The sequence below is a fragment of the Gobio gobio genome (genome assembly GCF_949357685.1).
Source record: "Gobio gobio genome assembly, chromosome: 8".
NCBI classification, from domain to species: domain Eukaryota; kingdom Metazoa; phylum Chordata; class Actinopteri; order Cypriniformes; family Gobionidae; genus Gobio; species Gobio gobio.
The window spans coordinates 25357639-25380948 of record NC_137114.1 but is presented as its reverse complement, the minus strand read 5'-3'; the positions used below and the strand labels follow the sequence as shown (position 1 = coordinate 25380948).

Here is a 23310-nt window from a genome sequence, read left to right as displayed (position 1 = left end):
ATAGCTGCAAAGGGTGGGCCAACTCCATATTAAACCCTACGGATTAAGAATGGGATGGCATTAAAGTACATGTGCATGTAAAGGCAGGCATCCCAAAACTTTTGGCAATATACTGTATTTTAAAGCTTTACCATTAAAATCCACTTCTTGTAAACAAATGAACATATTCAGGTAGGGATCCATTTTTGTTTAGCAGTACAACAATTTACTGATATTTGTAATTATTATAATGACATTAGTTAACAAATGTTGTCAATACAGAAGCAGGCATCAGACAATGAGCTATTTTAAAAACCTATTGATTGACATATTGACTGTGCATTTGGTCTAAGAGCAAAGCCGCCTGTCAGATCTCCTCTGATCAGACCTCCAGGATGTCAGGCCGTCATGCTTGGGCCAGACAGAGGTTGCGGTAGATTGATCGGCGGGTCAGGTCATCCACAATAATGACACTCTCTTCGGTGTGTATTACAGAGACAGGAGGATCATAGTGTAGAGCTGGAAGAGAGAAAGGTGTGCTCAGGCCTCTGCAGTAAAATCAACTGAGTGAATTCAGATGTGTTTCTCTTTTGCTACCCTTCTCAGAGTGCAGGGTGATGAAATCGCAGTCCTATGGCCGTATTTCTTCCATGCAGGGCCGCTGCTCTCCACGCAGTGGTGGACCCTCAAGAAGGAGCAAGTCCCCTGGTTCCAGCAGCTCAGGTACGTTAATTGTCCCATCATGCTTATAAGCTATTTAGCTGTAAACTGTAGGTTGTGTAGAGTCATGAAATCTAAACGGGGTGCTAGTCAGTTTATTCATTGCAGTCTCAGAATTTAAAGTTGTAAATTGCAAACATATATGAGTGTGGTTTGTTGTAGTTTGTAGCATGAATTATCTCCAAATCCCTCTCAGCATTCTCAGAAGATGTGCTTGAGGAGCAATGTCCCAAATTGGGCAACTAATCTGGCTGACACTTGTCATTTACGCATAGTCTCCCCATCTGTAACGAACTCTTGCATCATTACCAGTTTCATTTAATGGAATGTTTTAGTATTCAAGTCACAGTGATTTCTGATTGTCTGATTTGCTGGAGATCTTCATAGAGTTTTGGGGATCAGTGGATGATTAGAAAGTTAGGAACTTTTACATCAGTGGATGATTAGAATATAATTACGTTCTACACAGCCTAATAGAGGCTTAGATTACTGAACCAATTTGAACATAGAACTGGTTTCATTTGCTCTGTCACTTCAAGCAGACTCCAAAAACACTATTTCTAGAATAGAAAAAAGATTCTGATCTATTTTTTTGTTTTACTCATCTATTCCATTATGTTCTATTTTATTTTATTCTATTCTATTGTTATATTCTATTCTATTATATGTTCCCTTTTGTTCTGCTCTATTCTATTCTATTGCTCTATTTTATTATGTTCTATTTTGTTCCTATTGTTTTTATTCTGATCTTTTCTATTCTATTCTATTCTGTTCTATTTTATTCTATTCTATGAGACCCGTGTTTTGTGTTGATGTAGTCTGATTGTCTGATTTGCTGGAGCTCTTCATAGACTTTTGGTAATGTCAAAAATCAGTGGATGATTAGAATATGATTACATTCTACACAGCCTAATGGCTTAGATTACTGAACCAATTTTAATTCACCCAGCATAGAACTGGTTTCATTTGTTCTGCTCAAGCAGACTCCAAAAACACTTACAGCCAGAACATTTTTTGAATAGAAAAAATATTCTATTCTATTCTATTGTGTTATTTTTTATTATATTCTATGCTGTTCTCTTTTGTTCTGTACTATTCTATCATTATATTCTATTGTTCTATTTTATGATGATATATTCTATTCTATTGCTTTGTTCTATTATGTTCTTTTTATTCTATGCTGTTTTCTTTTGTTCTGTACTATTCTATTTCCCTTCTTTTCTTTTCTATTCTGTTCTGTTCTATTTTGGCTATTCTATTCTGTTGTTATATTCTATTCATTCCATTCTACTCTATTCTATTGTTTTTATTATGATATATTCTATTCTATTATGCCTGTGTTTGATGTAATCTGATGGTCTAATTTGCTGGAGCTCTTCATAGACTTTTGGTAATGTCAAAAAACAAACTTTCTCTTCTCTTCTATTGTTCTTTTTATTATGTGTTATGCTGTTCTCTTTTATTCTGTTCTATTCTATTTCTGTTTTGTTCTATTCTATTCTGTTTTTAATATCTATTTTGTTATGTTTTCTTCTATTTTGTTCTATTATATTTTATTATTCTATGATTTCTGTGTTTTGTGTTGATGTAGTCTGATTGTCCGCTCAAGCAAACTCCCAAAATGTTCTATGTTCTGTTTTATTCTATTCAATTCTGTTTTATTATGATCTATTTTGTTATGTTCTCTTCTATTTTATGTTATGTTCTCTTCTATTTTGAGTTTAACCAGCTTGCCAATAGTCAGATAAACTAATCTCCCACTTTGTGCCCAAACTATTTTAAAACCAGCAAAATAGACCGGCTTATCTGGTTTGGACATGCTAGGAGACCAACTAACACTTTAAGAATGGTTTAAGCAGTTTTTTATTTCTCCAGGGTTCTGACAGCAGTGTTGTCGCATTGTGTGTTTGTGTGCATGCAGTTATTAGTTTTTTATTTAAACACAGGCCTATCAAACTGGATTGTTTGTATCTGTTCCTAACTGAACAAAAAAAGCATGAAAAGTTGTCCTGAACATCAAATCGATCTAGGTTTCATTATTTTTCCTGGAATAGATCATGAATCATCACTTCCTGGTGTCGATGTTCCAAGAAAACACCAGGCATTCATCCGTTGAGGCATTCGCCACTTTGTAAGCTGTATAGAGACATGTCAAAAACAACAACAAAAACAGAACAATTATTGTGCTTCGGCTCCAGCCTGTTCTTAAAATGTTGTATTCCGGCCAGGTACAAAATGAGCCCTTAGCACAGGCTCGCTGCGCGTGTTGTTTTGTAATGAGCCGGTACTGAGTTTCAGCCTCATTCTCTGAAGTTGACACAGTCCGGAAACGACGTAGATGAGCATAAATTAGGTGATTGGGCCAAATTGTTTACCAGGGATAATTCTAGTGTTGTTCTAGGAGAACAGAGGTGCCTTATCACAAATGTAACACATCCACACTCTGGCAGAAGGTCTCAAAGGACAGAGATCTGCCATACAGTCTGGACAAACAAATCTAGTGTAATTGTTTTTTATTGAACTGAAAGGTCATTTAAACAGCACCAACCTTTGGTATAAGGGGGAAAAGTTGCTAAATAATAAAAGGGATGTTCTGTTTGGGTTTGTGACAGAAGACATTTTAATGAATATTTTAATTAGACAATGTTTTGGCTTGTAATACATTTGCTGGTGCCATTTGTATTTGTTTCAAGAGAATAGAATAGTGGAAAAAAATTAAACATTGAAATATGGATATTACTTAACTTAAATAGCTGAATACTGTAAACAAGAATCATGAATTTTGATGTAATTTGATATACTAGTTTTAGTCATTCCCTTCTTGGTTTGTGTGGGATGAACCACAAGAACATTACAGGCTGTACATTGGGTGCTTGTTTAATTTGGCTTTAGTTGTGTGATTTAGCTGTCTGTGAGATCTGCTGACTAGGAGTCCCATAATTCACGTGGAGATTGGAGTATAAAAAATTGCAATAATATATAAATTCACCTCCAGAATCACAAGCCATCTTGTATTTAGTAGTTTAGTTAAGGCTATGCTTGAGCATATGGATTATTTAGTTAATTGTATTTTATTTAACATGTTTTTATTGACGTTAAATGATATGTGCCACCTATTTATGTATATTGTTAGATACAACACATTTATATAATGAATGGTATTCTATATTAAACAAGAAAACAAGAAAAGGGTGGGAATCAGATTTTCAGATTTTTTTTTATTCATTTAAATTAACTGGATCATAAAAAAATTGGTGTTATATTACATATAGATATAAACCACCGTTCAAAAGTTTGGGGTTAGTAAGATTAAATTGATTAAATTGATTAAATTGATTTTAAAAACGCATTAAATTGATAAAAAGTGAAAAAGGATTTATATTCTTTTTTCTTGTCTTTTTTTAGCATTATAGAATTCTGAAAATAAATATCATGGTTTCCACAAAAATATTATGGAGCAAAACTTTTTTTCATCATTGATAAAATAATAAACATTTATTGAGCAGCAAATCATCATACTAGAATAATTTCTGAAGGATCATGTGACACTGAAGTGTGACACTAATGAATAAATTACATTTTAAAATATATTCACATATTCAAATACTACTTCACAATATTACAGTTTGTGCTGTTTTTTTTATTTATTATTAGATAAATGCAGCTTTGGTGAGCAAAAGAGACCTCTTTCATAAACATTCAAAAACATTACCAACCCCAAATTTGTGTATAATATTTAAAAATAGTGCATAATATGCACTATTTTAAAATATCATACACAAATTTGGGGTTGGTAATGTTTTAAATCAAAACATTGGTGATAAAATCCCTCTTATCCCTCTTATCACCAACATTCACACGTTAGAAACCATAATATGTGAATATATATATGAAGTCCAGTTTGAAAGTGGACTTCTATTTGACTAATATTACTCTGACTAATATTTTTCCCACACTAGTTGCATTTACTCACCCAAGTTTGCTGTTCAGTAATCACACACATGAATGACAGCTGATCTGATAGTCCTTCAAATCTGTTTTCCATCCCAAAAATAACACGATGATGCATTCTCACTCTCCACACACTGAAGTATGTCAGGCTGTGATTGTGTATCACAGATGGCGAGGGAGCACGATATTCGGATCACAGTGACACGCAAACACAGAGTAACATTGATATCTGTGACTGAGATGGCTTTATTTGTTACTTGATGTGTTCTAAGAAGCTTTGAAAGGAATCACATTAGCGGCCGAACCTCTGAATCATAGCATAATCTGAGCTTAATTTGTATTCACACATTCTGGAGTGATACTTCAGAAATCTGCTCAAAACACCACGTCATCCACTCGGCTGCACTTACACCGTTCAGAAACAACTCCACAGTGTTTTGCAATGAGATCTTTTTGGAGATCTTTATAGTCGCCCACACAGACAGCACTGCAACTACGATATGGCATGTTTATGAGAGAAACTCCTCCCTCTGTGGCTGTTTATGACGTAAGGTGTGCGCAGAAACACACTTCATACATCCTCTCCTCCTCTGCCACACTCATTCATACTCTAGCCTCCTCACAGTCACTATGAGCGCAGGAGGAATCGCAGTTTGCTCTGGCAGCCTGCTGCACTCTTTAGCAGGTAGGACAAATGTGTGTTGTGTACCAAATTCATAAAGATGAGATATTTTGAATTTCATTCGTTTTTTTCTTGCCTTGAGGTGGTGTAGAGAAATTAAATTAGCTGATATTTCTGTTTTAGTTTGTCATTGTAGCTAAATGAAGGGTTAATATGTATGCTTTGCAGATTTTTCATGGCTGTGAGGCTTGTAACATTGAAGGAACTGTTTGTTCTGAAAGTGTTGTAGATATGAATGCTTGTATTCATATTGCACTTAAAATGCCATACGCGACTTGTTTTTAAATATTAAGCAGCCTTGTGTAAGTTTTAACATGGCTTGAAGTAGCCTGTACGTCATATCTCAATAATGTTCTTATAGCGCTTCACTAACTGGTTTATGTTTAATATATTTAGTATATATTATAGATGCATTTTTTTAACATTTTATTCCTATATTTATACAAGCCTGTTCAATATTTTAAAACAAGTCATGCAGTATCGATCACGTCAACACCTTCACTACAAATATATGTATACAATTATGGAAAAAATATTGAATTATATTATGCATATAGAATACAAAGCCTAGTTTTAGGGGGGGTGGGTGGGCATGTTCTCTCTATGTCTGTGTGGGTTTCCTCCGGTTTACCCCACAATCCAAAAACATGCAGTATAGGTGAATTGGAGACGCTATATTGTCTGTAGGTCCCAAGCAAGCGGCAATCCCCCGCAGTCTCTTTTGAAGCCAACACGGAAGTGATGTCGACAGCCGGCTTTAGGTTTCAAAAATGCTTTTGAGAAACCTACGGGTGACATCACAGACATTACGTCCCTATATTTTTTTACAGTCTATGGTCCCAAGCCATGTAAAAGGGAGGGTTGAGGAAAGACCTGGCAACCCATCCCAGGAAAATCATGGGCAAGAAAATTCAAAGACAGTCTCTTGCATATGGCGAGTGATGGCCAATAGAATCACCATACGACTGAAATGGTTAATGAATGAATGAATATTTGGGGTGAAATAGGACTAGGACACTCTCAATAAAATCTTCGACATTTACCAAGCTGTTCTTCTGTATTTCAGCTAACGGAACAGCAGGAAGTCAGCTGTCGACCCCAAGGTCAGGCAAATCTCCCAGTCCATCTCCCACCAGTCCAGCCAGTCTGAGGAGACGAAGGGTGAGATCTGTCACTTCAAAGACTTTTCACATCTGCTGCATTGCTGTAATGCACTAAAAAGACTAAAAATACCATTTGCATGGTGTTAGTCTATGTGGAAATGACTTATTTATATTCGCAGTGTCTTTCAACTGCATCAAGCAAAACCATCAATCACTTTCATCTTTCTGTTTGACCCTAATTGTATTTCAGGTGCTTTAATTTGCCAACATAGTCCCAGAATCACACCAAATTGAAGCTGAAGCTGAACACATCCGTACTAAATAATTCCACTTTCACCCAAAATGTTTCCTAGCAACAGCAGACAAGCATTTTGACCTGGCTGTGTGCCTGCTCCATTTCCACTCTCTCTGTGATAGTCCTAATTCATATATCTTGACAACTTTATCCTGTTTTATTAACTGATGGTGTTCTGTTAAAGGGTTACTTCAGCGATTAGCAATGAGCTGTGTAACAGTAGAAACCCGGTAGTATATTCAATTTTTTTCATACTTTCCCCCCTCATGTCCCCCTGAGACGAGAGAATTATGCATTTTATTTCTGGAAAAAATACTCAGATGACACAAATATCGTCATTTTGCGCCATCTGAGGATTTTTTGGCCAGAGGCAAAGACTACAGCCAGTAGTTGGAGCTAGTTCTGCATGTTATCAACCCGCCCACAGGGGTGGGATCTCACTCATTGAATATAAATGCGCACAGCCGCTGCCGCTCGGCTCGGGCATTCATAACGGAGCAGTGCGGAGCAAAGTGAGTGTTTCAACTCTTCAATTAATTCCTATGAAAGTCTAGCTTCCATAGGCATGATCTGAAAACGCGCCAGACTGGACACGCGCCGTGAATGACTGTTCAGCTCACTCACACTTTTATTGAAAAGACAAGTTCAGTTTTTAATTGTAGTGTCTATTCTCTAACTGAACGAAATTATTTTATTACTATGAATATCAAAACAACGGTGGGGGCGGTGGGCAAGTGATAACCAGTGGCCGTGGCTTTTGGAGTGGCCTCATTGGGCAGCGAAGCAAGTGCATTCTGGGAGTTGTTGTCTTTCAACAAAAATAGATTTTCTGTCTTTTCTCAGTCTAGAAGGCACCAAATTCAAAAATAATTTCACATTCTACTACATAAATGACCCAGTTTAGATACACATTCATCTTCCCAGTACCCCTTTAATGAAAAAAATAAATAAAAAAAATCTACAAAATAAAATTAGATCTGTAGATTTAACACGCTGTTATCATTCCATTTAGCTGTATATTCTCAAAAAGCTATTTTTTTCTCACAACATTGTTAAAATGGTGGGCTCATCCTGCATTACTTGTTGTGATATATACACTACTAATCAAAGTTTTGGGGTCAGTAAGATTTTTTTATTATTATTAATACTTTATTTAATAAAGGATACATTAAATTGATCAATAGTGACAGTAACTAATTCTATTCAAATATTCGGTAACACTTTATTTTGATAGTCCACTTTAGACATTCTGCTAACTATAAGTAACTTTGCAACTACATGTCAACCAACTGTCATTAGAGTATTTGTAGACTGTCTGATTAATATTTACTAAAACTTTATTTTGTTGGTCCCCCAACAGACATTCTACTGACTATAAGTAACTTGGCAACTACAATTCAACTTATTCTACTAACCCGAACCCTAACACCTAACCATAACCTACCAGTCTACTGACAGTCAACTAATACTCTAATGACAGTTAGTTGACATGTAGTTGCAAAGTTACTTATAGTTAGTAGAATGTTTAAAGTGGACTATCGAAATAAAGTGTAACCAAACATTCTATTATTATTTTTTTTTAATATAGCAGTTTCCACAAATATATTAAGCAGCACAGATGTTTTTTTTAACATTGATAATAATAATAAATGTTTCTTGAGCAGTAAATCAACACATTAGAATGATTTCTGAAGGATCATGTGACACTGAAGACTGGAGTAATGATGCTGAAAATTCAGCTTCGGCAATTTAAATTATATTTAATTAGTGCTGTCAAATGATTAATCATGATTAATCGCATCCAAAATAAAAGTTTGTGTTTACATAATATATGTGTGTGTGCGGTGTATAATTATTATGTATATATTTAAGAAATATTTGCATGTATATACTGTATATATATTTATATAATTGAAATATATAAATATGTATATTTTTTCTTAAATATATACATGCATGTGTGTGTATTCATATATACACAATAATTATACACACATATAATATGTAAACACAAACTTTTATTTTGGTTGTGATTAATCTCGATTTATGGCATGACGGCACTCATTTAAATATATTAAATTGTAACAATATTCCACAATATTACTGTTGCAGCCTTGAGATAAGAGGCTTCTATGTTTCCACCACAGAATAATAAATAAAACCGGTAATTGCGACTTTTCACAATTCTGACTTTTTTTTCTCACAATTGCAAGTTTATACCTCGCCATTGTGAGAAAGATGTCAGAATTGTGAGATAAAGTCACAATTATCTTTTAAAATGTTTTATTCCTTGGCGGAAACAAGCTTCCATAGGGATTCTTTACAAAACATTGAGAAAAATATTACCGACCCCAAACTTTTGAACGTTAAAATGTTTGAATGTTGTTACATACCTGCTCTGCTCCAGTTTCCATAGAAACTGACCTTTTATTTCCCTCTGTAATACCTCTGCTCAGTTTAGAATGTAGGTCTAAACTACAAAAATAGTGTTTTTATATAATAATTTGTTCAGCAATTTTCTAAATAATAACAAGAATGACTTCAGGCTCTTCAATAACCAAAAAAAAAAAAAAAGTTGTAAAATGACTGCCTCTCACTGTAATCTCTCTGACAGGGCTCTCAGCACAGTGGCTCCTCTCTCTCTCTGGCCTCCACCAAGGTGTGCAGCTCCATGGATGAGGGCGATGGGCCGGGCAGTGAAGGTGAGGAGCCCTGGGAAACTTTGACGAAAGTCTATAATTATTGTTTTATCATCTTCTTCATCAGAATGTAACATCCCACATCTGTTTCCTTCTAGCTGAGCTGATGGAGGATTGTCCTCAGGTTCCTGCTTCCATAGCCGAGAGGTACAAAGTGGGACGAATGATTGGCGATGGCAACTTTGCCGTGGTCCGAGAGTGTATGGAGAGATCCACAGGCCGAGAGTACGCTCTGAAGATCATTAACAAGAGCAAATGCAGGGGGAAGGTGAGAGGACTTTAATATATCTCTGAATCCTGTTCAGTAACGAAAGTGCGTACATCGTATGTGTGTGCACTTCATGTGATGTTTTCTGACATCACACAAAATATTAATGCAAGATGGCTTGTCTGTGGCTCACAGGAACACATGATCCAGAACGAGGTGTCTATTCTTCGGAAAGTGAAGCATCCTAACATTGTTCTGCTGATTGAAGAAATGGACACATATAGTGAGCTCTACCTGGTCATGGAGCTGGTCAAGGTGAAATATCTGACATTTACATACAGTGTATATATTATATAAGTTAAGGCTCCAGACTGTGACCAAATGGTCCATTTTGCGACCTTTTTCCTGCCGGTGTGACAAAATGTTATTAGAGGTTGCACTGGAGCGACCACCACGTTGCCCAACTGATAAGAGCTGCCATTTCTGTTGCATATGATATAAGAAACAGCAAACGATGTAAACGAAAGGAAAGCTGGAGGAAACTGTGCTACTCGAGCTGCGCAGCGGGGACTGTTTATAACCTCGGACCAAATAATAGACAAACATAGCGCAAGTTTAGAACAGGTTTACTCGTGGGCTGATCACGCAAGATTGTGACAACACTGGGAGATCCAGTGAGAAAGCATTTGAATTCGCAACAAAATGAATAACATTGATGCAAGATCTAGTGAGACACATTCAAATTAGGCCCAGAATTCTCTGTTATAAACCATATCAGGTCAAACATCGCTGATGTGGAAGCCAGGAGAAACATTATGCCATGAACGAACGAGTAAATTCATGCTTTTCAGGCCACAAATCACAAACATTCACCATGGATGTACTGTAGTAACGCTCACTGTAACCATGGTATTGTGGCAAAAATACCCAAATGTTTTTACATGATTCATTTCAGGTTTCCTACAACCTTTTGAGAGTGAAATCCAAGCACTTTTCAAGTGCTTCACACAACTTTTTCCAGCATGTCAAAGCTCTAAATGTAAATAATTGCGTTGCAGGTTGATTTAAAATGTTCGGCTTGTGCTCCTAAAATCTGTTCATTAAGATTTTAAGGGGGCTAAAAAAAAAAGAAGATTAGATTAATGTGAGATTAATCGCATCCAAAATAAAAGTTTTTGTTTACATAATATATATGTGTGTGTACTGTGTATAATTATTATGTATATTGAACACACACACACACACACACACACACACACACACACACACACACACACACACACACACACACACACACACACACACACACACACACACACACACACACATATATATATATATATATATATATATATATATTAGACATATTTGCATGTATATACTGTATATATATTTAGATCATTTATATTATATATAAACATAAATATTTTATATAAATATAAAATAAATCTTAAATATATACATGCATGTGTGTGTATTTATATATACATAATAATTATACACAGTACACACACATATATTATGTAAACACAAACGTTTTTTTGGGATACGATTAATCGCAGTTAATTGTTTGACAGCACTAATATATATAAATATAATATTGTATTAAGCAAGGATGCATAAAACTGATTAAAAGTGTCAGTAAATAAATGTATAATGTTACAAAAAAATTATATTTCAAATAAATGCTGCTCTTTCAAACTTTCTGTTCATCAAAAAATCCTAGAAAAAAATGTATCATGGTTTATATAAACAAAATTCACAAGTTTTTTCAACATTGATAATAAATGTTTCTTGAGCAACAAATCAGCATATTAGGATGATTTCTGAAGTATCATGTGACACTGACGACTAGAGTAATGATGCTGAAAATTAAGCTTTGCATCACAGAAATAAATTACATTTTAAAATATATTACAATAGAACATGGTAAAATTATATTTCATCATATTAGTGTTTTACTGTATTTTGATCAAATAAATGCAATCTTGTTGAGTTTTTCTTTCGAAAATATTTGTTTTTAGCTTTTTAGGTTGCATTAAATCTGACTGCTCCGATATTATCCCATAATGAGCGATGAAATTGTGTGTGTGCACGAACAGGGTGGCGACCTCTTTGATGCCATCACCTCCTCCAACAAATACACAGAGCGGGACGCCAGCGGGATGCTGTATAACCTGGCCAGTGCTATCAAATATCTGCACAGCCTTAACATTGTTCACCGTGACATCAAACCTGAGAATCTCCTGGTGGGTGTTAGAATATTACACAGAGAATATTGTCACTATAATGACAGTATCACATTGTTACTTTCACAAATGCACCTTGGAATGACACTCAGAGAGGCAGAAGCAATATGTTTAGTTTTTTTTTCCTCTCGAGCGCAGAAACAATAAATAACCCTTCTTTACACAAGCTTTAGAATAAAGATAGCTCTACTCAATACTGGGTCTAGTTTAACCACCTTATCAAACCCAACACTGTGTTGAAATTTGTGTGTATGTAATGACAGTACGAAGAACACAACAGCTCTGACAAAGGCTACTGTGCCTAGCACACATATTAATATCCTGTGAGTTATGTAAAGTTGTGGCTCATAAGTTTAATGCATAATGTGAATTGACCGCAGAGATTCTGCACTCATAACTGAGATAAAACTAAAAAACATTTGAGCTTCCCCTTCAACACCTGCTAAATTATATTTTATTAAATAGAAATCTAATGCATTATATTTTAATTTATTTTAAATAATTAAATATTTTAGTTACTTTCGTTTTAAATTATATTTAGTAAGTCATTTTAATTTTTCATGAACCTAAATAACAAGTATTTTGTGCATTATATGTGTTTAAGGTCTATGAGCACCAGGATAGGAGCAAATCTCTGAAACTGGGGGATTTTGGCTTGGCAACAGTTGTGGACGGTCCACTTTACACTATTTGTGGCACCCCGACCTATGTAGCTCCAGAGATTGTCGCAGAGACGGGGTAAATCATGTCTTCATTAGCATGGAAATAGGTTATTCAAATCATATTCACAACTGAGTATGAAAACCAGAATATAAGTCTAGAATATAGCTTGCAGACTGCTGTCATATTGTGCCTTTCTCTGTATGTAACAGGTACGGCTTGAAGGTTGATATCTGGGCGGCAGGGGTCATAACATACATTCTGCTTTGTGGTTTCCCTCCTTTCCGTGGGTAAGTACAGCATCATTGTAGGTTAAAGTCAGCATGAAATGGAAGTTGCGAGAGACTACTTGAACATGAACAGCTTCTTAAATATGTAAAAATGTAGGACAGGACTTGATTTTGTCCTTAGGGAATTGATTAGATTTGCTATTGGTCAATCTCATGTGAGTGACTGGTTGTCCCGCCCTTGCGCCAGTAAACGCATCATCAGAAAAGAGAAAAGATGTCACTGCTAGAGGGAGGGGTAGTTATTTTTATTATATATTTTTTAAATGATCAGGACACATTTAAATCATTTATAATAAATACTGCAATATTCCATAAAACAATAAGAATTGTCTATTTTAATTTCATGGTGATTTTTAAATTTTGAGAACTTCACAGCTCAAATTATCGGCAAGTAAAATGCAGTTGAATTGTGATGTCTCACTCCCTCTAGTGGCCGTTTTCTATAATTCTGTTTTGACCTGCACATCTGCAGAGGATAGATAGTGTGAGCAGCTGTACTTATTGCAACAGCACAATACATATTTTTTGAATATTCAAATATTATTGGCATATCTGTTTCTTTAGGAGCACAGAGGACCAGGAGGCTCTTTTTGACCATATTCTGATGGGACAGCTAGATTTCCCTCTTCCATACTGGGACAATGTATCTGACTCTGCAAAGGTTGGTGCACCAAAACAGAGTTTGAAAGTTCTGGAAAGAAAAATATGCCTCACTCTCTTTCTTTCTTACTTGCTTTTTCTACAGACACTTATCACCTGCATGCTCCAGGTGGAGGTTGACCACAGATACACAGCTCTACAGGTTTTAGACCATCCCTGGGTTAATGTAAGACTTTGCTCAGTTTTGTGTTTTTAACTGATTTAAAAAAAAAAAAAGTGTGTGTACCATTCTCAGACTATGATATGTGGAGGTATTTTCTTGTTCTTTCTCAGGATGACAGAATGTGTGAGAATGAGCACCAGTTGTCTGTGGCCGGCAAGATTAAGAAACATTTCAACACGGCCCCCAAACCCAACAGCACCACTGCAGGAGTCACTGTCATAGCAGTAAGAATCATCTATATACTGTAGCTCTTGTGTTTAAATGTTTATCATTTTTATGACAGTTCATATTATCCACATGATTTAAAGCCAATATTCTCGAATCAGTTATTGGTGCACAGATGATGACTTTATAGGCTGCCATAACTTTAATGTGTTACTCCCATATTCCAGGAGAGTGACATATTTTCAGCGGAGTGTTATTGGCATTAAAACATTGTATTTTTCTCTTTTTTGATCTATTTTTCAGAATTTTTTTGTCAATAGTTTTGATGTGAAAAATTGACTTTGCATTGTTTTGAGCTTGAGTAGCCATTGTCTTTTGGAACATTATATACTTAAATATAGTTTGATGTATTAAAATATTCTGGAGGTTGTGCTCTTATCTCATAGCTGTTCGCTGACTCATCCATCAGCTCTCCTTCTCCCATTCCTCTTCTCTCCTGGCAGACTTCATCCTTCAGCTTTCTTATTGCTGTGACATCTCCTCCTCTGATTCTGCTCTCTGCTTATATAATGACTGTCAGCACTGTTGTCCGGAACTGAATCAAATTTGGCAAATTAGATTCCTCTATTTTTATGTTTTTCATACATGATTTTCTTTTCTGTTCTTGTAGGACAATTGCATACAGTTACTAAATCCTTGTGTAAGAATTTAAAGGTTTAAAATATGAACACTTATAATAGGCTTACCATAGTGAAAACACGTTGTGGAAGAAGGATTGAAAAGTGATGACTCATTATTTAAATTTTGTTAAGTTTGAACCCAAAAAAAGTTGCGTAGTGTAAAAATATTTCCTACTTTCTGTTTTGTTATTTGATGTATTTGTTTTGATTTTGCATGTTAGTCATTTGTTTTATATATATATATATATATATATATATATATAGGATATACAGTGTGTGTGTGTGTATATATATATATATATATATATACACACACACACACACACACACGGATCAAGGCATAACATTATGATATGAACATTATAAGTGAATAACACTGATTTTCTCTTTATCACGGCACCTGTTAGTGGGTGGGATATATTAGGCAGCAAGTGATCAGTTTTTCCTCAAAGTTGATGTGTTCGAAGCAGGAAAATGGGCAAGCGTAAGGATTTGAGCGAGTTTGACAAGGACCAAATTGTGATGGCTAGACGACTGGGTCAGAGCATCTCCAAAACTACAGCTCTTGTGAGGTGTTTCCGGTCTGCAGTGGTCAGAATCTATCAAAAGTGGTTCAAGGAAGGAACAGTGGTGAACCAGCGTCAGGATCATGGGTGACCAAGGCTCATTGATGCACATGGGGAGCGAAGGCTGGCCCGTGTGGTCCGATCAAACAGACGAGCTACTGTGCTCAAATTCCTCAAGAAGTAGGGGGAACACATGGCACCAGGATGCACTATGGGAAGAAGGCAAGCCGGCGAAGGCAGTGTGATGCTTTGGGCAATGTTCTGCTGCAAAACCTTTGGTGCTGCCTACATAAGCATTGTTGCAGACCATGTACACCCTTTCATGGAAACGGTATTCCCTGGTGGCTGTGGCCACTTTCAGCAGAATATTGCCCTGCCACAAAGCAAGAATGGTTCAGAAATAGTTTAAGCAAAACAATGAGTTTGAGGTGTTGACTTGACCTCCAAATTCCCCAGATCTCAATCCAATCAGGCATCTGTGGGATGTGCTGAACAAACAAGTCCAATCCATGGGGGCCTTACCTCGCAGCTTACAGGACTTAAAGTATTTGCTGCTAACATCTTGGTGCCAGATACCAGAGCACACCTTCAGGAGTCTAGTGGAGTCCATGCCTCAACACAATATTAGGAAGGTGGTCATAATGTTATGCCTGATCGGTGTGTGTGTGTGTGTGTATGTATGTATATATCTAACAAATGACTAACATGCAAAATCAATCAAAACATGTATACGCAGCCTCATATGCTCACCAAGGCTGCATTTATTAAAAAAATTCAGTATAAACAGTAATATTATATATATTTTATAATATATGTATATGAAATATATGAATATATTTTAAAATATAATTTATTCCTGTGATGCAAAGCTGAATTTTCAGCATCATTACTCCAGTCTTCAGTGTCACATGATCCTTCAAAAGTCAAAAGTAAATCATTTCAACCGTGATTTATTGAAACCGTCTGTCTTACTGACCCCAGTATATATTAACAGTTTGCATACTTTGTTTGCACATTGCTTTGCATGTTTACCGTTTCATTAGCTTTACATACAGTTGTTTTTATTTCCCAAACTGAGTGTTTGTATAGAACTGGTGAAACATTATAAACACTTGGTTTGCTCACTGCTACTGTTTTGTAAAACTCTAAACATCACACCTTTATTGAACAGCACTTCATGGCTCAAAGCTTGTGCTGTTTTACAAAATCTAATCTATTGAGTTCCACTCATTTCTCTCTGCTCAGCCGGACGAGGGGTTTACCATCAAGCGTTCAGGGTCTTTGGACTGCTACCCACACCCAGGGATGTATTGGATAAGGTATGCCCACAGAGCGGCTCAAACTGCCAGTGTTTCCATGGCAACGTGCTGGCAGTCTCCATGGTCCCTTTCCTTCCACACTCTTGCTTTAAAGTGGGGTGATGCTCTGCTTTTTTGCCATTTATGCTTCTCAGCTCATACTCTGCGTAGCTTTTGCTTTCTGGTGGTGCTTTGCTGAATTCTGTTTGTGAGTGCTTCAATTTTCCCTTTCTTTGCTCTGTGTTACTGATTTAAAGGATTTGTTCACTTCAAAATGAAAATGTCCTGATATTTTACCCACCCCCATCTCATCCAAGATGTTCATGTTTTTCTTTCTTCAGTCGAAAAGAAAATACGTTTTTTGAGGAAAACGTTCCAGGATTTTTCTCTCCACCATTGACTTCCATTGCAACCAAAATGCTGAAGGTCCAAATCAATGCAGTTTCAAACGGCTTCAGAGGCTCTTTAAGGAATAGGGACTTGCGTATCTAGCGAAACGATTGGTCATTTAACTTTTTTTTTTTTAAATGAATATACTTTTTAATCTAAATTGTTCATCTTGCGCTGCTCTGCGCTCACCAGTGATTGCGCAATCACGTCGAAAATGTCACACTAGACGAAGGCGGAAGTACCGCCCCAAGCGAACGAGCGAGGACTAATACAAACGCCCTTTCCCAAAAAAACACTCCATCTTCAACTTTAAAATCGTCCGACATCGTTGTTTTACCTTTTTTTTGCTACAGGGCATTTGTATTAGTCTTCACACGAGCGCTTTGTAAACACGGGGGGCGGTGCTTCCACCTACGTCTAGTGTAACATTTTCGACGTAGAGCAGCGCAAGATGAGCAATTTAGGTTCAAAAGTATATTCATTTTCTTTTCTTTTTTTTAAATGGCTGATCGTTTAGCTAGATAAGACCCTATTCCTCGTCTGGGACCGTGCAGAGCCTCTGAAGCCTTTCGAAGCGTTTTGAAACTGTATTGATTTGGACCTTCAGCATTTTGGTTGCAATGAAAGTCAATGGTGGAGAGAAAAATCCTGGAATTTTTTCCTCAAAAAGCGTATTTTCTTTTCGACTGAAGAAAGAAAGACATGAACATCTTGGATGAGATGGGGGTGAGTAAAATATCAGGACATTTTCATTTTGAAGCGAGCTAATCCTTTAAGAAGCTTGTACAATTGTACACTCACAGTACCTAACATGCATGACACTGCTGGTTATTGGTTACACGCTAGTTTGATGTGCGGTCCTGTGCTGGATATAGAACGCACTGAAAGTGCCCGTGTTGGTGGTGGAGAGAGTTGCAGAAACTAAAATCCATGAAAACAGAACTGCTTTTGATTATTTAGGTCTGTAGTAAAAAAAAAGAAGCAGATTTATTTTTGTGTAAATTGTCAATAAGAACAATTTGCCATAATTGTTGCTTTAAATTAAATAAGAAAGATTTACAGATACTGTATATATTTACATCAATACATAATGATATGTTTTATGAATATATATATATATATATACCATTCAAAGGTTTGGGGTAAGTAAAATAAAAGAAAAAATTACATTAAAATAAAAACTTATATTCAGGAAGAATGCATTACATTGACCAAAAAGGACAGTAAAATCTGTCACATTGTTACAGAAAATTATATTTCAGTATGCTGACAACAATAAGTAACAAGTACTGTATCATGGTTTCCACATAAATGTTATGAAACGTGACAGTTTTTAACACTAGTAATAGTGACTGAAGACTGGCGTAATGATGCTGAAAATGTAGCTTTGTCATTACAGGAATATATTACATTTTAAAATATATTAAAATAAAAAAAACTGTTATTTTAATATTCCACAATATTTAGGCTACTGTATTTTTGATCAAATAAATGTAGCCTTGTTGAGACTTCTTTCAAAATCATTTAAAAAATCTTACCAACCCCAACCTTTTGATCAGTAGTATGTATGTACGTAGCCTAGATATAATTTATATATTTAATTTAAAGAAACTGCTGGAAATGAATTTTATTAGCCTTTTTATTAATCAGATGCGAGAGAAGGAGTTCACTATGCTTGGTGCACTATATCTAACCACCATATTTGCTTGTTTTTACACTTTAACCACAGTTCAATGTTAATTCAAGCACACAGATTTGAAATAAGCTGTCTTGGAAAGTCACTGTTTAATTATAATCCAAGCGCAAATCTCCGCACCTATCCGAACTCTCCCCCATTGACTCCTGAGCAGACATTAACAATCCCATGCTCTCGTGTTCCCCAGACCACCCCTCTTGATAAGGAGAGGCAGGTTTTCAGACGAAGACGTCACCAGGATGTGAAAGCCGCTACTGCCTGCAGCACCCAGAGCACCTTCCCCGGCAGCCCCGCCACCGGCCCGACCCTCTCTCTGGCGGACTTCACTTCAGAGTCGGAGGACATTTCCCCCAGCTCGGCCGAGACAGTCCGCTCGCCGACATCGCCGTTTTAAGCCCACACACAGGCAGAAATGAATGGAAAATGACCTTTAAGTAAAAGGTAAATTGACTTGTGAATGGCAAAGGATGACAGATTTTGAAATCGAACGTTTTGCTACGTGGAACCGATGTGATAGGAGCGGATGGGCTGGTTTTCTCTGTTTAAATTCTGTGAGGGTAGCAGCACACCTGAACAGGTGTAAAAATAATCTCATGCTTTTAGCAGTTTTTCATCGCAAAGGAGAAAGTTGTCATTGTTTGAGAGTTTTCTCTTCGTCGTAACTACATGTTTGGTGCTACATGAGATTTTGTTTGTAGACCAGGGCTGCTTCCGAAATTGCACACTTCCCTATATAGTAGGACACAGTATGTGACAAAAAACAGTACTCACAGTACTCAACGACACGGTACTCAAAAAAAAAAGTAGGCAAAAGGTCCCAGGATGACCGACTTCTTCCGGTGAGATTCTGAAGTGCGCATATGATGGACGCTTTACTATCCCATGAGGCCACGGGAGAGGATTTGTGATGGTTGGTCACATGATAAGGGAAAACATGGCACATGTAGTACGCCTGGTGTCATGACAAAGCGGGTACTCGAAATCAGATCTCCCCAAACTGTCAGTTAATGATTATTAATTTAAAATATGCATAGTTTACTATATAATGCGTAAGAAAACACATTGCATTATAAAACCAATTGAACATTATTTTGTTACACTTGATTAACTGTTAATTAATAAATAATAATAATAACCGATTAAGTGAATAATTGAACATCATTCATTTGTTTTATTTCTAACTGAAATATTTGGACATTTAACACTTTATTTAACACATAATTACATTAAGGATGCTTGAGAATATGTGTAGGGTAGGTGCAAATGTCTGTATAAACGAAGCTATCAGGCTAATCGCTTATCTGTATGCTATGCTAGGATATAAGATAACTAATACAGACATAAATGGTCATTATAACGTGGTTAAAACAGCATTTATCAGAACATGATTGATTCTGAAGGAATTGTAAACGGGCGCTAAAGAGAGTTAGCCTGGCTCCGCCCTCCTACGTACTTCCACTTCATTTTCATTTTCCTTCAGTTCCTCATCTGGGATTGCGATATATTCTCTGGTTTTCTCTGGTCAAATTTTAACCGGTCCAATCAGCGAACAGAGGGAGTGGCTGAAAACGATGATGTTGATTTTGACAACCAAACGTTAGCGATTGGTTATGGCAGATCCAATAGTTTTAAACTTCAACAGAGTACCCGCCTTCAAGGAAGTAAACGCTTGTCAATGGAGAGTGGCCAGACTTTCTGGACAAATGAAATGTACCATAGTCTGGTAGGACCAGGCTAAAAGAGAGTACCTATTAAAAGCAATTTGATCCAATGGGATCGCTTGGGGACCCAATTTGTCACTACACCGGATTACGTTCATACTAATCACATTCTTTTAGAACATTCTTCTTTGGCGGGCGCAAAGTAGATACTTATTCCTAATAAGTACCTACTCAAGAGAGTGTGCGATTTCGGACGCAGCACATATGTCACGATCTGCCTTCGTATTTTCCCTAATACAGTAAACCGCCTCTCTTTTGTTGGATAGAGAGTATTGCAGCCAAACCTACCCCTCTGTTTCAAGTGATCACACACACACGGCCCTCCGATGTCTTAGCATCTCCTCTTTCAGTAAAAAAAATCTTGTATGTGTGTTTTTACCTTTTGTATGAACTTTATATATTTTAAATATTTTAGGTTTATACATTTTATTTTAACTATTTGCATACTTCAGCATTTCTGAGAAACATGTTGGTTTCTGTCTGTCGGTTAGACATTAGAATGTTCTTTATAAAATGTGATGAAGCTTTTTCGATGTATGCGGCTGTTGAAATGCTTGTTTGAACTTAATAAGTGGTGCTGGTTTAACATGTGTGACGTTGAATGACTAGGAACTTGTCAGTCCAACCATAGATATATAGATGCCTCATTAGCGGCTGTTTCTATGGGCCACTATACGCAAGTCGTCCGCCATATTGGAACTGTCAAAGCTGGTCTGTGAACATTCGAGAGCAAGATGACTGAGCGTCTGCAACACATGTATGAATATCTATATCTACGTCTAAACTAATACAGTACAAAAAGGTGAAGGCAGCAGCTAACACAGCATTACCATAGTAAAAGTTAATACATATAAAAACACAAACCAACACATTCTCACCTGTGAAAGGTAATCACAATTCTTTGTGAATTTAAATCTCGGCGGTTTCACAACCAGAAGCTGCGCAGGAGAGTGGTGCAGGTATGACGTCACTTTGTAGGCAAAAACACAATAGGCTTTTGGATTATATCTTTTGGATTATAACTCTGTGATCAACAAAAAAGTTTATGAAACGTATACGTTTTGTCCATCAAGATAATTTTCACAGACGAACACAACTTTTATGAATTTTGAGGCCTAAATGCAGTCGCCAGAAGTAAAAAGCTAAAGATAGGCTATAAACAAACTACACCACGTCCCACAATTTCAACGTGACCGCTAAGCTTCCAAAAACTCTTTCAGTTTTTATCTCAAAACATTTTTCCAGAAAGTTAGAATATAGTTAGAATAGTTTATAAGAGCACAATTATGTAGTCCCATTAGCCACTTGTTAGCAACCGGCTTTTTCAAGACACATGACGGCTTAAAAAAATCACGAGTGCTGTAATACTGATGTATTTTATGTCATAGCACAAAACGTGAAAGTGTCTTGAGCTTGCGTTCATCACAGACCTTATTTCAGCCATTTAATCCTCTGGGGTTCTTCATTTATGGGTCACACTCAGGACCTTCGGAGGGCTTAAGATAAAAAAGATTTGAGTAAAATTAATGAAATATATTTTTGTTCAATAATATTTTTTCTTTTCTTTTTTGGTGTTTTGAGATAATTTTATGATTTATAATTAATATTTATGCAATAATTATGACCCATTTTTTCCCATTGAATATAATAAAAAAATTATATATTTATATAATTTTTTTTAATTATTATTAAAGCTGTATTTCATTTTAGAGTCAAGCCTAGGCCTCATGAAAGCAATTTTTTAACTGAGATCGGTGCCATCCGGTGGACACATTGAGCATTTTTATCACACAATAGCACATTTTTACCACTATAGTGTATCTTGCGTTTTATAAAAAAAATGTAACAATCGTAGCTTCATCGGAATGTCCGAAACTTGGTGACTTTATTGGTACTTGGTATAGGAACACCCAAAAAAATTGGGGACAGGATTTGAAAAGTCTAACCGGTAGTAAAAAACAATAGTAACACTCAGGACCTTCGGGTCAAAAATGACCCCCATAGGAAATGAATGGGAAATTAGTTTTTTTGTGCATACAATCTACAAATCAGCCAGGATGCAGAAAAAGGACTCAACAGTGAAGGGGTGAATCTCTAAAACATCAAGAGTGCAAAGAAGACAAAAAAAACTCACACACACACACATTAACGCATGCCATTCCAAAAGCTAATTGTGTTTTTGTGTGTGTGTGAGTTTTTTTTGTCTGTTTTGCACTCTTGATGTTTTAGAGATTCACCCCTTCACTGTTGAGTCCTTTTTTTCTGCATCCTGGCTGATTTGTAGATTGTATGCCCAAAAAAACTCTATATTTTCATATTTTTTGCCAATTTCCCATTCATTTCCTATGGGGGTCATTTTTGACCCGAAGGTCCTGAGTCTGACTATTTTTTTTTACTACCACTTAAACTTTTCAAATCCTGTCCCCAATTTTTTGGGGTGTTCATATACCCAGTACCAATAAAGTCACCAAGTTTCGGACCATTACGATAAAGCTACGATTTAAAAAAAATTTGGGTCAGAAATGACGAAGAGCCCCAGAGGGTTAAACAAAATCCCATAAAAAAAAACATTGACTTCAGGCTGATAGAAACGGAAGTGCTAAAATGCTAACTCGCTTCCGCATTTTGGTCTACAAAGTGATGTCATACCTGCTCCACTGTATTGATTCTTACCGTGAGTGACGACACTGACTGTTCCAAGATGGCGGGTGCGCTGACGTGTCTGGGGCAGTCGAATGTGGCATCTATGTTTACATATCTATGAGTCCTGCTGCTATAATAATCTCTTCGTCAGTAAGTTCGGATCTGTCAGTATCACTCTTCATGAAGATAAATAGATAATACAGCTTCTTCCCGGAATTTCAGATCAGAGCGCACGCTAATTTTCAGTTGTCGAGAGAACAGAATGTACGATTTATTTAAAAAGTGTAGCAGAAATCAAAGACGCGCTGAATCTACGCTAGTGATTTTAAAGAGTACGTTTGTACTAAGATTGTACATATTCGTCTTTTTTAAGTTGAATGTAATATTGTAGTCCAAAATAGTTTGAACTGACTAGCAAAAGGTCCATTTAAATTGGAATGTATCGCTTGTTGTTTTTGAAATACGACACAGAATGATCGGAAGCATTTTATG

The 23310-nt window shown here is 36.3% G+C and overlaps 1 protein-coding gene across 1 annotated transcript in view; it reads left to right on the top strand.

Moving 5' to 3' along the window:
* The window catches only part of dclk1b (doublecortin-like kinase 1b), a gene marked incomplete at both ends in the record, with an annotated part of 50930 nt that extends 32231 nt beyond the window's left edge, over positions 1 to 18699 (top strand). Inside the window, 13 exons of the mRNA XM_079824220.1 lie at positions 586 to 702; positions 6399 to 6493; positions 9345 to 9432; positions 9528 to 9697; positions 9833 to 9952; positions 11740 to 11886; positions 12491 to 12624; positions 12759 to 12836; positions 13401 to 13497; positions 13582 to 13662; positions 13770 to 13883; positions 16316 to 16389; positions 18642 to 18699. Of these exons, the coding sequence (XP_079680346.1) occupies positions 586 to 702; positions 6399 to 6493; positions 9345 to 9432; positions 9528 to 9697; positions 9833 to 9952; positions 11740 to 11886; positions 12491 to 12624; positions 12759 to 12836; positions 13401 to 13497; positions 13582 to 13662; positions 13770 to 13883; positions 16316 to 16389; positions 18642 to 18699 (1373 nt within the window). The remainder of the gene's footprint in view (positions 1 to 585; positions 703 to 6398; positions 6494 to 9344; positions 9433 to 9527; positions 9698 to 9832; positions 9953 to 11739; positions 11887 to 12490; positions 12625 to 12758; positions 12837 to 13400; positions 13498 to 13581; positions 13663 to 13769; positions 13884 to 16315; positions 16390 to 18641) is intronic.
* Between the last annotated feature and the right edge of the window lie 4611 nt (positions 18700 to 23310).